This window comes from Hemiscyllium ocellatum, chromosome 19 (assembly GCF_020745735.1).
Source record: "Hemiscyllium ocellatum isolate sHemOce1 chromosome 19, sHemOce1.pat.X.cur, whole genome shotgun sequence".
NCBI lineage: Eukaryota > Metazoa > Chordata > Chondrichthyes > Orectolobiformes > Hemiscylliidae > Hemiscyllium > Hemiscyllium ocellatum.
The window spans coordinates 3,276,431-3,289,557 of record NC_083419.1 but is presented as its reverse complement, the minus strand read 5'-3'; the positions used below and the strand labels follow the sequence as shown (position 1 = coordinate 3,289,557).

General features: G+C 43.5%; 1 protein-coding gene across 2 annotated transcripts in view; it reads right to left on the bottom strand.

The window, feature by feature from the left end:
• The window catches only part of depdc4 (DEP domain containing 4), a 30,604-nt gene that overhangs the window by 5,514 nt on the left and 11,963 nt on the right, over positions 1-13,127 (bottom strand). For both annotated transcript variants that reach the window (XM_060839189.1, XM_060839188.1), the window contains exons 5-8: positions 12,127-12,353; positions 9,018-9,160; positions 6,174-6,299; positions 4,500-4,578 (exon numbers count right to left, since the gene is read on the bottom strand). In XM_060839189.1, coding sequence (XP_060695172.1) covers positions 4,500-4,578; positions 6,174-6,299; positions 9,018-9,160; positions 12,127-12,353 — 575 coding nt within the window. The remainder of the gene's footprint in view (positions 1-4,499; positions 4,579-6,173; positions 6,300-9,017; positions 9,161-12,126; positions 12,354-13,127) is intronic.

The following is a 13,127-nucleotide window of genomic DNA, read 5'->3' as shown; positions in this document are numbered from 1 at the left end:
AAATGTGTTCATGTCACTCACTCTTTAATAATGGTGACAGAGTAAAATCAGGGAATTACAGACCAGTTAGCCTTATATCTACCAGGGGGCGGTGAGGGGGGTGGGGGGGGTGGGGGTGGAGGAGGCAATTGTTGGGAGTCTATAATCAAGAAGTTAACTGAAAACCTTGACCTTTAGCTAATCAGAGCTGAAAATGTGTTGCTGGAAAGGCGCAGCAGGTCAGGCAGCATTCAAGGAGCAGGATATTCGATGTTTCGGGCATAAGCCCTTCATCAGGGCATTCCTGATGAAGGGCTTATGCCCGAAACGTTGAATTTCCTGCTCCTTGGATGCTGCCTGATCTGCTGCGCTTTTCCAGCAACACATTTTCAGCTCTGGTCTCCAGCATCTGCAGACCTCACTTTCTCCTTTAGCTAATCAGGGAGAATCAGTTTGGTTTCATTAAGGGTAGGTCAGTTTTGTTTTAAAGAGGTGGCACAGCTGGTGGACAGGAGTAAGTCTATGGATGTGGTTGATGTAAACTTCCAGAAGGCTTTTAATAAAGTCCAACACAAGAGACTGTTAGCTAGAAGTCCATGGAACTGAGGATAAATTATTACCAGGGACAAGAAATTGGTTGAGTAGTGAAAAGCAGTTTTGGAATAATGGGTAAATATTCAAATTGGCAAGATTAACGGGTCATGTCTTTCAGGGATCTGTATCAGGGTCTCAATTATTCACAATATTCATTGATGGCTTAAATAAAGGCAGAAAAAGTTAAATATCCCAATTTGTTGCAGACACAAAATTGAGTTGCATCATAAATAGTATTGACAACAGTATAAACTTACGACAGGATATTGATAGATTAGATGAATGGACAAAGCATGGCAACTGCATTTTAATCTGAGGCATTCTGCCAACCGAGCCAATTCTATCCCATCATCTACTCTTGATCATGGGCGATGTCACAGAAGGTGACATCAATGATGCTATCAGGCAGCACTTGCTGAGCAATAGCCTAGTTACTGATGATCAGTTTGGGTTCTGCAAGATACAAACTCCTGATCTCAATACAGCCCTGATTCAAATATGGACAAAGAGCAGGGTTCCAGACATTAGGTAAGGATGCCTGCCCTTGACACCATGGCCCCATTTGAGAGAGTGGAGCAACAGTGCAGTACACTGAGTAGCAGCAGTGACCACCAAAACCTCGCACTGCAAAAATTCATCTCAGCTCCTCAGACAGCACCTTCTAAACCCATGACCCACTTTCATAGAGAAGAACAAAGGCAATATCTACACTGAAACACTGTCACCTGCACGTTCTTCTGAGTTACTGGCTTGCTGCAAATGTGTTGCTGGTCAAAGCACAGCAGGCTAGGCAGCATCTCAGGAATAGAGAATTCAACGTTTCGAGCATAAGCCCTTCATCAGGAATAAGAGAGAGAGAGCCAAGCAGGCTGAGATAAAAGGTAGGGAGGAGGGACTAGGGGGAGGGGCGATGGAGGTGGGATAGGTGGAAGGAGGTCAAGGTGAGGGTGATAGGCCGGAGTGGGGTGGGGGCGGAGAGGTCAGGAAGAGGATTGCAGGTTAGGAGGGCGGTGCTGAGTTGAGGGAACCGACTGAGACAAGGTGGGGGGAGGGGAAATGAGGAAGCTGGAGAAATCTGAATTCATACCTTGTGGTTGGAGGGTTCCCAGGCGGAAGATGAGGCGCTCCTCCTCCAGCCGACCTGAAATTCACCTGGACTGTCTCAGACTCCTCCCTCCCCTTCCTAGACCTTTCCATTTCTATCTCGGGCGACCGACTCAACACAGACATCTATTATAAACCGACTGACTCCCACAGCTACCTGGACTACACCTCCTCCCACCCTGCCCCCTGTAAAAACGCCATCCCATATTCCCAATTCCTTCGTCTCCGCCGCATCTGCTCCCAGGAGGACCAATTCCAACACCGCACAACCCAGATGGCCTCCTTCTTCAAGGACCGCAGATTCCCCCCAGACGTGATCGACGATGCCCTCCACCGCATCTCCTCCACTTCCCGCTCCTCCGCCCTTGAGCCCCGCTCCTCCAACCGCCACCAAGACAGAACCCCACTGGTTCTCACCTACCACCCCACCAACCTGCGCATACAACGTATTATCCGCCGCCATTTCCGCCACCTCCAAACGGACCCCACCACCAAGGATATATTTCCCTCCCCTCCCCTATCAGCGTTCCGCAAGGACCACTCCCTTCGTGACTCCCTTGTCAGATCCACACCCCCCACCAACCCAACCTCCACCCCCGGCACCTTCCCCTGCAACCGCAGGAAATGTAAAACTTGCGCCCACACCTCCACACTCGCTTCCCTCCAAGGCCCCAAGGGATCCTTCCATATCCGCCACAAGTTCACCTGTACCTCCACACACATCATCTATTGCATCCGCTGCACCCGATGTGGCCTCCTCTATATTGGTGAGACAGGCCGCTTACTTGCGGAACGCTTCAGAGAACACCTCTGGGCCGCCCGAACCAACCAACCCAATCACCCCGTGGCTCAACACTTTAACTCCCCCTCCCACTCCACCGAGGACATGCAGGTCCTTGGACTCCTCCACCGGCAGAACACAACTACACGACGGCTGGAGGAGGAGCGCCTCATCTTCCGCCTGGGAACCCTCCAACCACAAGGTATGAATTCAGATTTCTCCAGCTTCCTCATTTCCCCTCCCCCCACCTTGTCTCAGTCGGTTCCCTCAACTCAGCACCGCCCTCCTAACCTGCAATCCTCTTCCTGACCTCTCCGCCCCCACCCCACTCCGGCCTATCACCCTCACCTTGACCTCCTTCCATCTATCCCACCTCCATCGCCCCTCCCCCTAGTCCCTCCTCCCTACCTTTTATCTCAGCCTGCTTGGCTCTCTCTCTCTTATTCCTGATGAAGGGCTTATGCTCGAAACGTTGAATTCTCTATTCCTGAGATGCTGCCTAACCTGCTGTGCTTTGACCAGCAACACATTTGCAGCTGTGATCTCCAGCATCTGCAGACCTCATTTTTTACTCTGAGTTACTGGCTTGGGAATATATCACTTTTCCTTCACTGTCACTAGGTCCAAATCTTCATTTTCTCAACAGCTTCATGGATATACTTACAGCAATGGTTCAAAAGGAAGCGCGCCCCTTCCTCTCCAGACAATTAGTGATGGGCAATAAATGCAGACCCAGCCCCAGTGATATCTGTACCACATGAAGGACCAAAATAAATCAGTTTATTTCAGTCAATTGTGATGTACCTAGATTTCCAAAAGGTGCCGCACAAAATAAAGCTGCATGGTTTTACAGGTAAAATATTAGCACAGATAGTGGATTGGTTGCCTAACAAGAGGCAACGATAAATGAGTGCTATTCTGGTTGGCAATCAGTAACTAGTGGTGTGCTTCACGGATCAGTGTTGGGATAGCAATTATTCATAATTTGTATAGATGATTTGGAATTGGGGACCACATGCAGGGTGTCAAAGTTTGCAGAAGACACTAAGATGAGTGGTAAAGCAGAGTGTGTAGACATCTGTGAAACTTTGCAAAGGAACATAGATACATGAGTGAGTGGGCAAAGGTCTGGTAGGTGGAATACAATGTTAATAAATGTGAAGTCATCCATTCTGTTAGGAGTAACAGTAAAAAGGATTACTACTTGAATGGCAAGAAATTGCAGCACATTGCTGTGCAGAGTGTCCTTGTGCATGAATTACAGAAGGTTGATCTGCAGGTACCACAGGTAATTAAAGCAGTAAATGGAACTTTTGTCCTTCACTGCTAAACGGATTGAGTTTAAAAGCAGGGAGGTTATGTTGCAGCTGTAGAGAATGCTGGTGAAGCCACACCTGGAGAACTATGTGCGGTTTTAGTGTCCTTACTTGAGAAAGAATACACTGGCACTGGAGGGGGTGCAGAGGACATTCACTAGGTTGGTTTCGGAGTTGAGGAGGTTGGCTTAAGAGTAGAGACTGAGTAGACTGGGATTACACACATTGGAATTCAAAAAATATGGGGGGATCTTATGGAAAGATATAAAATTATGAAAGGAATATATAAAATAGATGTACAGAGGATGTTTCCACTGGCAGGTGAAACTAGGTCAAGAGGGCATAGCTTCAAAATTAAGGGGAGCAGAATTAAGACTGAATTAAGAAGGAACTTCTTCACCCAGAGGGTTGTGAATCTGTGGAATTCCCTGCCCAGTGAAGTAGTTGATGTTACTTGAATAAATGTTTTTAAAGCTAAGGTAGATAATTTTTTTTGAACAATGAAGGAATTAAGGGATACAGTGAGAGGGTGGGTAGTGGATCTGAGTCCATGAAAAGATTAGCCATGATCTTACTGAATGGTGGAGCAGGCTCAAAGGGTCAGACAGCCTACTCCTGCTCCGAGCTCTTACGTTCTTATCAAGAAGTGTATTGCTGAGAGAACTTAAGACAATGAAGGGAATCAAATACTCCTCCATGCTTATATTAGGATATGCCTGAGGTACCTGAGGAAGTATTGGGATCCCCTCCTCCTTGAAGGAAAAGAAGCTTCTTCCTGACCATCCGAAGCAGAGAACTAGGGATCTAGGGAGTTGAAAAACACAACCGAAATAAAACATTAAGTTGTTACACTTCACCTTAGTGCTGTTTAAGAATTCATTGCGTTTACCTCAAAAATAAAATTTGGTTTGGGTACTAAATTAAAAAATACAATTTAACTAGTTAGAAACCATAATTTCTCAAAATCTATTCCAAGTACAAGGATCAGGTTAAGGGACCAACTCATTCTAATGAACTTATCCTTGTTTTTTTTTTAATACTTGATTTGTAAACTTGGAATGGAAAACAACTTCATTAACCAGAATAACCTGATGTGCTGCAACTTGAACCTGATACAAGAAAAGGGAGCACGCACGAGTTCCAAGTCACTGCTGAGTGCAGGACAACAAATGACACTGACACAACTACACTAATTCCTCTGTATTAGCAAATTCACAAATCACAAATTGGCCTCTGCACACCAAAACAATAGTAACAAACTTCAACACTCATACGCAAAAATTTACAATTTTAAACCCACTTTTAATGAACTTCACACCCGCAAATTTCAGCACTGGAGGGTGTTCCCAGGAATGGAATATCCTGCCAATTGAAAAGACTCTAAACTCTCGAAAACTGAACGTGAGCGAAGCAGTGACTAAAATGTAGCTACATCCTCTCTGACACACCCTTTTACTAGTCTACTCCTGATGGTTGCACTGAGGGCTTCACTGTTCCAGCCAGGATCAGAAGTCCTGCCTGAAAGTGCACAAAAATGGGAATCATGCAATGATCTCCAGATGTCAGTAGCAATGCATGTAGCATTTTTGTTGATCTGACGGAATAGCTTCCAGTTTCACAAAGGTCAACTGCAGATAATTCTCGTTCATCCAAGCCCAAGCTCAAACAGACAATCCAACAACATCGGAAATGGAAAGCTTGTAAGATGATGAGGAGGGACATCCAGGAGTCAAGTAGCCTCCAAGTTGAAATCAACAGGGGATGTTCAAACAAACATCATCCCCTAGTGGACATCAGCACAGACTTGGCTAGACCAAATTATCTTCTACATAATTCTACAGAGTTCCTTTTTTCAAGAATAACAAATTGACATTCTTGGGGGAGACAGCACAGCACACCCCACCCCCAACATCGTGACTCAGTGGTTAGCACTGCTGCCTCACAGTGCCAGGGACCTGAGTTCGATTCCAGCCGTGGGTGATCGTCTGTGTGCAGTTTGCAGATTCTCCATGTGTCTGCATGGGTTTCCTCCCACAGTCCAAAGATGTGCAGGTTAGGTGAATTGGCCATGCTAAATTGCCCATAGTGTTCAGGGGTGTGTAAGTTACAAGCACTAGTCGGGGTAAATGTAGAGTAGTAGGACTTGTTGGGCCGAAGGGCCTGCTTCCACACTGTAGGGATTCTATGATCCCCCACCTAAAAAAAAATCACTCCCCTACTGACAGCCTCTTGCCTTAACCAAGTCAGGTTGTATTTACATGCTTCCTGGGAAGCGGAAGAACTATCCCAGAGTTTTCAAGTAGGAATCAACAGTCAGTAACAGGCATCATTGAGGTACTGAAAATATCCAAGAATATTCCTTCCTAAATAAGCAGTCAACCTTTCTCACAATACTGTACCTTGAAGAGCTCTGTATGATTATCCATTAGGAATATGACCAGTTCTTCAGCCTGTGTTTTTGTTAGAGATTTGCTTTGTACGATAGCTTTGGTAAATGTTTTCCTTATTACAGTTCTGTTGGTGTTCTACAAAATAGAAATCATCATAAGTCAGGACTGTAAGGCACAAGACTGAGGAGTGAGAGTGAGTCTGGTCAAGCGCTGGTACAGCCAAAGCCAGACCACAGCGTACAATTCTAATGGTCAAACAGCAAGATCATCACGGCAATGGTAGCAGGACATAGCGGAAAGGAGGAACAAACTGGAATGAATGCCAGGACCTACCAAGCCTCTTTACAGCCAATGACATACATTTTAAGTGGGAATCCGTTTAGCTCAGTTGGCTGGTTTGTTGCCATATGATGCTAACAGTGTGGGTTCAATTCCCATCACCAGTTTGAGGTTACCATGAAGGACTCTGCTTCTCAACCTCTTCCCTTGCCTGAGGTCTGATGGCCCTCAGGTTAAATCACCACCAGTCGCTTCTCTCTAATGAGAGAGCAGCCTCTATGGTCTGGTAAGACTGTGGTGACATAACATTTCAGGTATGGCGACTGTTAGGTTAAGAAAGTCAGCTGCTGAAAGTGTGTTGCTGGAAAAGCGCAGCAGGTCAGGCAGCATCCAAGGAGCAGGAAAATCGACCTTTCAGGCAGAGCCCTTCTTCAGGAATTCAGCAACCAACTTGTGCACAGCAAACTCTCACAAGCTGCAAACTGTTTATGCTTCAATTACTAAAGGATTTTTTTGAGGAATAAACAATGATGAGAACACTGGAGTGGATTCTTAAGGTTTTCAACTAACATTATGGGATCTTTTCTGACACCATAAATTAATACTAAGCTGTTTCCCCCCAGCATGATACACATATCACATGCTACTTCTTCAATTACTCACACCACAAAGTACATTAGGATGTGCCGGTTATTATGTACCAGAGTCTGACAGGAGTGCCTGAAGCCAAATAGAATGATGGAACTGGTGATTGTTATATGTTAGTTGAAGGTAATTATAGGGAACAAATAATCAGTGAGATTGGAGTTGATGGCATGCAATAACACTTCTGGGTAGAAGCAGCAAAAACCAGAAAAGCTTGTGCCTAGATTGTTTAGCCAACATTTTAACCTCTGGTATGTATCAGTACTGCATACCTGAAGAATACAGCACAATAGTAACCAATGAATTATGCAATGCGAATGGAAGACAATCTTTCAATTTTTTTGTCCTGACATGTTAATACGTCATCTTGTAAAATTTCCTGCTTTTGGTTCATGCTACCAACTGATGAATAATTGATAATGAAAACTAGGATGGATTTAGGGCAGCATCAAAGTGTGACATTTAACACTGCGAACAATTGGAGCTATTACGAAGGCTAGTTACTGTGTTGTTTCAAAGACAACTTTTCATCAGCCAGTAAAATCAAACAATTTCAAATACATACACATGCAAACACTCACACCATTTAAATACAGGGTTTGATACCTTGAAGCGAACTCTCCTCTTGGTAAACATGCAGACTTACAGTCCCAAAGTAGTAGAGAGTGCTGCATGTCACAGGTGCCATCTTTCAGGTGAGATTTTAACAAGAGGTCATGTCAACTCTCTCAGGTGGGTGTAAAAAATTCCTCTGGGGCTATTTAACTGAAAATGAGGGGGAAAGTGGTTCGTTCATCGATATTTATTCCTCAACTAGGATCACTTAAAGCAGATTTCCAGACATTTATCTGGCTGTTTATGGAACATTGAAGTATAAATAGGCTGATGCATTTCCTTCACGGATTACACTTCATGAAAATTGTTTCACTGGTTGTAAAAGTGTGTTTTGAGATCCCCAAGGATATCCAAGGTGCAGTAAAAAATTACTTCTCTTTTGAGCCCAAATTTCAGGTAGACATTTTTGGGATTCATCACTGGGCTGACTTTAGGCATAGATAGCTGGACAACAGTCACTTTCAGTTAGCCTTTCCACAAGGCAATCATCCCAAGCAGCAGGGAGAGGGGGAGCGGACAGTCCCGAGGTGGGGAGAGAGGAGGGGGAGCGGGCAGCCCTGGGGCAGGGAAAGGGGGGAGGGGAGCGCGGCAGGCCCGGGGCAAGGAGAGGGGAGGGGGAGCGGACAGCCCCGGGGCAGGGAGAGGGGAGGGGGAGCGGACAGCCGCGGGGTAACGGTAGGGTCAAGGCTGAGTCCTTGTGAGGGGTGCAAGCCCAGCACAACCACGCGCTTACGGACTGTAATGTTGCACTATTCACTGTGATTCTTTGTTTTTCTACCTTGTACTAAGGGGATCTGCAATGTTTAATTTGCTTTACTTTCCTGCTGTGATTCAAGATTCCATGCCTAGGTATTTTTGTACCTAAAATGGTGCGGGAAGTGGCAGGTTGTAAACTTTTCATTTTTCCCGTGATTGAGTAGGCATTAGATTAGATTAGATTAGACTTACAGTGTGGAAACAGGCCCTTCGGCCCAACAAGTCCACACCGACCCGCCGAAGCGCAACCCACCCATACCCCTACATTTACCCCTTACCTAACACTATGGGCAATTTAGCTTGGCCAATTCACCTGACCCGCACATCTTTGTGACTGTACATGTGACAATAAAGCTAATTCAAAAAATCAAACTCAAATTTGATGACCTGACACATTTCTTCTCTTGGCCTTTAGACTTACCTGAAAATGAAATATTTCATCAAAAAATTTGAGTCTTTTGTTGAGAAATATTTGAAAATTGCTTTAGAATATACTTTCAAGTCATACTTTTCTTATCAGATAGTTTGTCAACAATGAGTTTGAAAACACTGATAAACCTGTTTCTGCAGTATGCAGGCATCCGGGGTTCCAGCAACAGCCATGAACGACAGCAACCTGTGCAACTCCTCTCTCCAGTTCGGCTCCAACAACCGAATACAAAGTTGGGCCGCTTCCAAAGCTTGTCCAGGCTTACCACTTTCTACAGTTTTGTACAGAAATGTTTTAATTAGTGATTTTTTTCATATATTTGTATGGCATAACACTTCAATCAGAAGAGAATCATGAGCAGGACAGGGCCATTCAGCCCCTCGGGTTTGCTCTGCTATTCAATGTGAGGCAACGGTATTATCATTGAATTTAATCCAGAAACCCAGGTAATGCTCTGAAGAGCTGGGTTTCAATTCCACCAAATCAGATGATGGAATCTGAGTTCAATGAAAATCTGGAATTAAAAATCTAATCATGAATACGAATTCATTGTCGATTGTCCAAAAAACCCATCTGGTTCACCCATGTCCTTTAAGAAAGGAAACTGCCATCTTTATCTTGCCTGTCCTACATGTGACTCCAGACTAATATGATTGAATGGGCTATTATTGCTGGTTTAGCTAGTGATGCCGTCATCACATGAATGAGTTTGAAAGAAATTATGGCTGATCTGATTGTATCCTCAAATCCATATTCCCTCCCATTCCTGATAAACATTCCCAATCTTGCTTAACAAAGAATCTACATACCTTTGCCTTCAAAACATAAGACTCTGCTTCCATAACCTTTCCAGGAAAAGAGTCCCAAACACCCATGAACGACTGAGAGAAAAAAGTTTTATCTTATCTCTTTTTTTAATCTTTACTTCAATCAACAAGCACATCGACCTGGACCCAATATACCGGCCACTGCAGCAGACAGCTGGAACTGACAACCGGTAGCAGCAGATTCAAACCACTACAAATGCCGGAGGAAAGATCACAGAAGCGCTTCACAGGAGGCTCCCAAGCACTGAGGATGTCACCTAGACAGGGGACGAAACGTCTGCAACACAAATTCCCAGCTCGGCGAACACAACCACAACATTCTATGATCCAATTACTTGCTTTACTGGCATACAATGCATGCAAGCCTTTTAAGCTTCATGCACAAGGACACCCTAAATCCTCAGCATCTGAGTTCTGCAATGTCTCACCATTTGATTTTTTAAAATTCTGCCTGCCAAAAAAAAAAGAGAATTTCACATCTTAGCTCACTCAAATAACCCATTAATTTTTTTTTGTGAGCTTTGTGCTGTATCCACAACCAACTTTCTTACCCTTGTCTTATCACAAATTGACAATCATAACTTCCTCCCCTTCACCCAAATTGTTTAGTAAGTTATGAACAGCTGAGGCCCCAGCACTGAGACCTGTGGCATACCAGTCACAAAGAGACAAGTTTACACCTACTGCCTGTTTCCTGACAGCCAATCAATCTTCCTTCCATGCCAAGATCCTATCTACTACACCATAACTTCTGTTTTCTGCAATAATCTTTGATGTGGCACTTTATCTTCCACCACTGTTAAGAGGAAATTGTGCAACATTAAGACTGCTTAGTCTGCACTTTGTTGCAGTTACTATACAGCGACTACACCTGAAGCTGAGGTACTTGGTGATTTTAAAGTTGTGGAAAGATCTTTGTCTCAAAGAAAATTATTAAAATCATGTGATTTATTCCTGTTACAGTTCAGTTTTGGTTTGCTAATTTCCTGTTACTTCTCAGTTCTGGTTTGGTAACTTCCTAAAACCAAAACTCAAAATTTATCAGACATTATGGCTTTTTTTGATTCCTCATTATAGGTTACCAGGTAATTGAGATTCATTCACCTTTGGCCATTGAAGGTTTACTTGATTATTAATCATGTTGACTCTTATTCCAGCCAGTGCCTGGTGCAGGTCACAATAAGTGGATTGATGTTTATTGACTGGTTGCCGACTGTAACAAAAACCTCAATCTCAGTGGATTCCTGGTTCCTGTGTAAAGTCACACTTCCCTATTTGTTTGTTTCCCTGCCAGCCTGGGAGAAGAGTGGGTGAGGGCCAACACAGTTAAAACCTCGTACACCTCTAATTTCATCACTGACCAGCAAGATTAAAACTGTTTCTCTGTTCATAGATGGTTCCTGTTCTACAAAACCTCTAATATTGGATCAAATTACCAAGCAGCTAAATAGACAAGATAAATCAGAGCTATTTAGTCCAGATTACCAAAAGACAGATAATGCAGTCCCGTCATTCTGGTGCTTCTCAACCACTTGCAACCCCTCAATCCCCCCTCTGTTCCATTGGGGTTCCCTTCTTTATGCAGGTATGCCTTTACAGGTCAGAATGAAGTTTTTCAAACTTCAGACTGAAAGTTCACAACTATTTGCTTCCCTCAGCATTCCCAGATCTCATTAACACAATTAATCACATGTCCAGCATTCCGCTCCACAACATCTCAGGTAACCGCTTGTTAGTTTGCTCCCTTCCTACAGTTGAATCCTCACTGTTGGCATCGTTACCACTGGACACCCCATTCCCCCAGCCCAATCTATTCACAGGAAGGTGTCCTCCTTAAACTTCACCCTCCACCTTTTCATTCAGTCATTAATGTTGCTGTACTTTCCCAACAGCTCATCCTATCCTGGCTTCTTCCTATTTTCTTACAGAGGCAAAACGATATATTCAATGCATCAATAGGGCATGATTGGCAAGAACCTAACAAACACAGTTTGGAGTGTGGCACACAAAAGGGCAAGACAGAAAAGAGAAGAGACCAACACAAAGCACAACATAATAGTATTGGGGCAGGGGAAATAGTGATACAGATATAATTAAAAATGTGTTTAACAAAAAAAAGGACAACAACAAAGGCAGAAAGAGCACAAAGATTTGTTTAATACAGACACTGTAACTGAGGTTTTTTTTCAGTCGGCAACCAGTCAATAAACATTACTTGCATGCCGCCCATGATATATATAGCTTTCTCATTATTTTAAATGAACATATTCGCTGACTCATTGAAATTTGAAACATATTATTAGCTAAGATTTACCATTCTCAAGCAATGAAAATCATCTTGTTCCATAACTTAGGGCCAAATCACCAACATTTGTATTCTTTACACAGCTCTACAAAACAAATTCCTTACCAAGAAGTTCAATGATCCCAGCATATATGTCACGATATCGATCACAGAGAAGTGGCTCCTTGTTCTGAATATAGTGCTTCACTATTGTTTCAAACAGCACTCGTTTGTATTTTTCTGCAGCCTCCCTGTCATTCGCGATCTGAGATAACAGTTCACTCGTGTGCACAATCACCTCATCTGGGAAATATTCCAGGCAATCGACTGCAACTGAGAACCACTTATCAGTACTGTGGATACAAACCAAACCAACACAGAGACTGAGGAAGCATGTCTCACACATGGTTTAACTTGACAGAGACGCAATATATTCCAGTGCACAAATGTAAGGGTTGGCCTTTTTTCTGGGGGGTTTCTGTGATTAGTTTAAAGAATAGTTTAACATAGAAATTAACTTATCAGCCCATTAAATCTGTGCCAGGTCAACTCAAGATCAGTCCAGTTAGTTCTAGTTCCCTGCATTTTTTTCTCATATCCCTGTTATTTTCCTTTCTTCAAATATTTATTCAACCCCTTTTTAAAAGCTATGATTGAATCTGTGTCCACCACCATCAGGCAGTGCACTCTAGATCCTAATCGCTTTATACATGGAAGATTTTTCCTCATGTTACCTCTGGTTCTTCTGTCAATCATCTTAAATCTGTGTTCTTGGGTCTTTGAGCCATTGCAAGTACATTTTCTCTGCCTACACTTTTATGGTGTTACCTTGAACAAATCGCTTCTCAGTCTTCTTTGTTTGCAAAAGAACAATCCCAATTTGTCAGTTCTCACCCCATTCCTGTATCCCTCAGTTCTAGAATCATGTGCACAAAATTTCTGATATGTTAATACCCGACAACAAATTTGGATGAAATAGCTTCTACAAAACCCTGGTGAAAATTAGTCAATAGACAATAGGTGCAGGAGTAGGCCATTCTGCCCTTTGAGCCTGCACCACCATTCAAGATGATTATGGCTGATCATCCTTAATCAGTCCTCTTTGATTTTACCAAATTACTTGAACT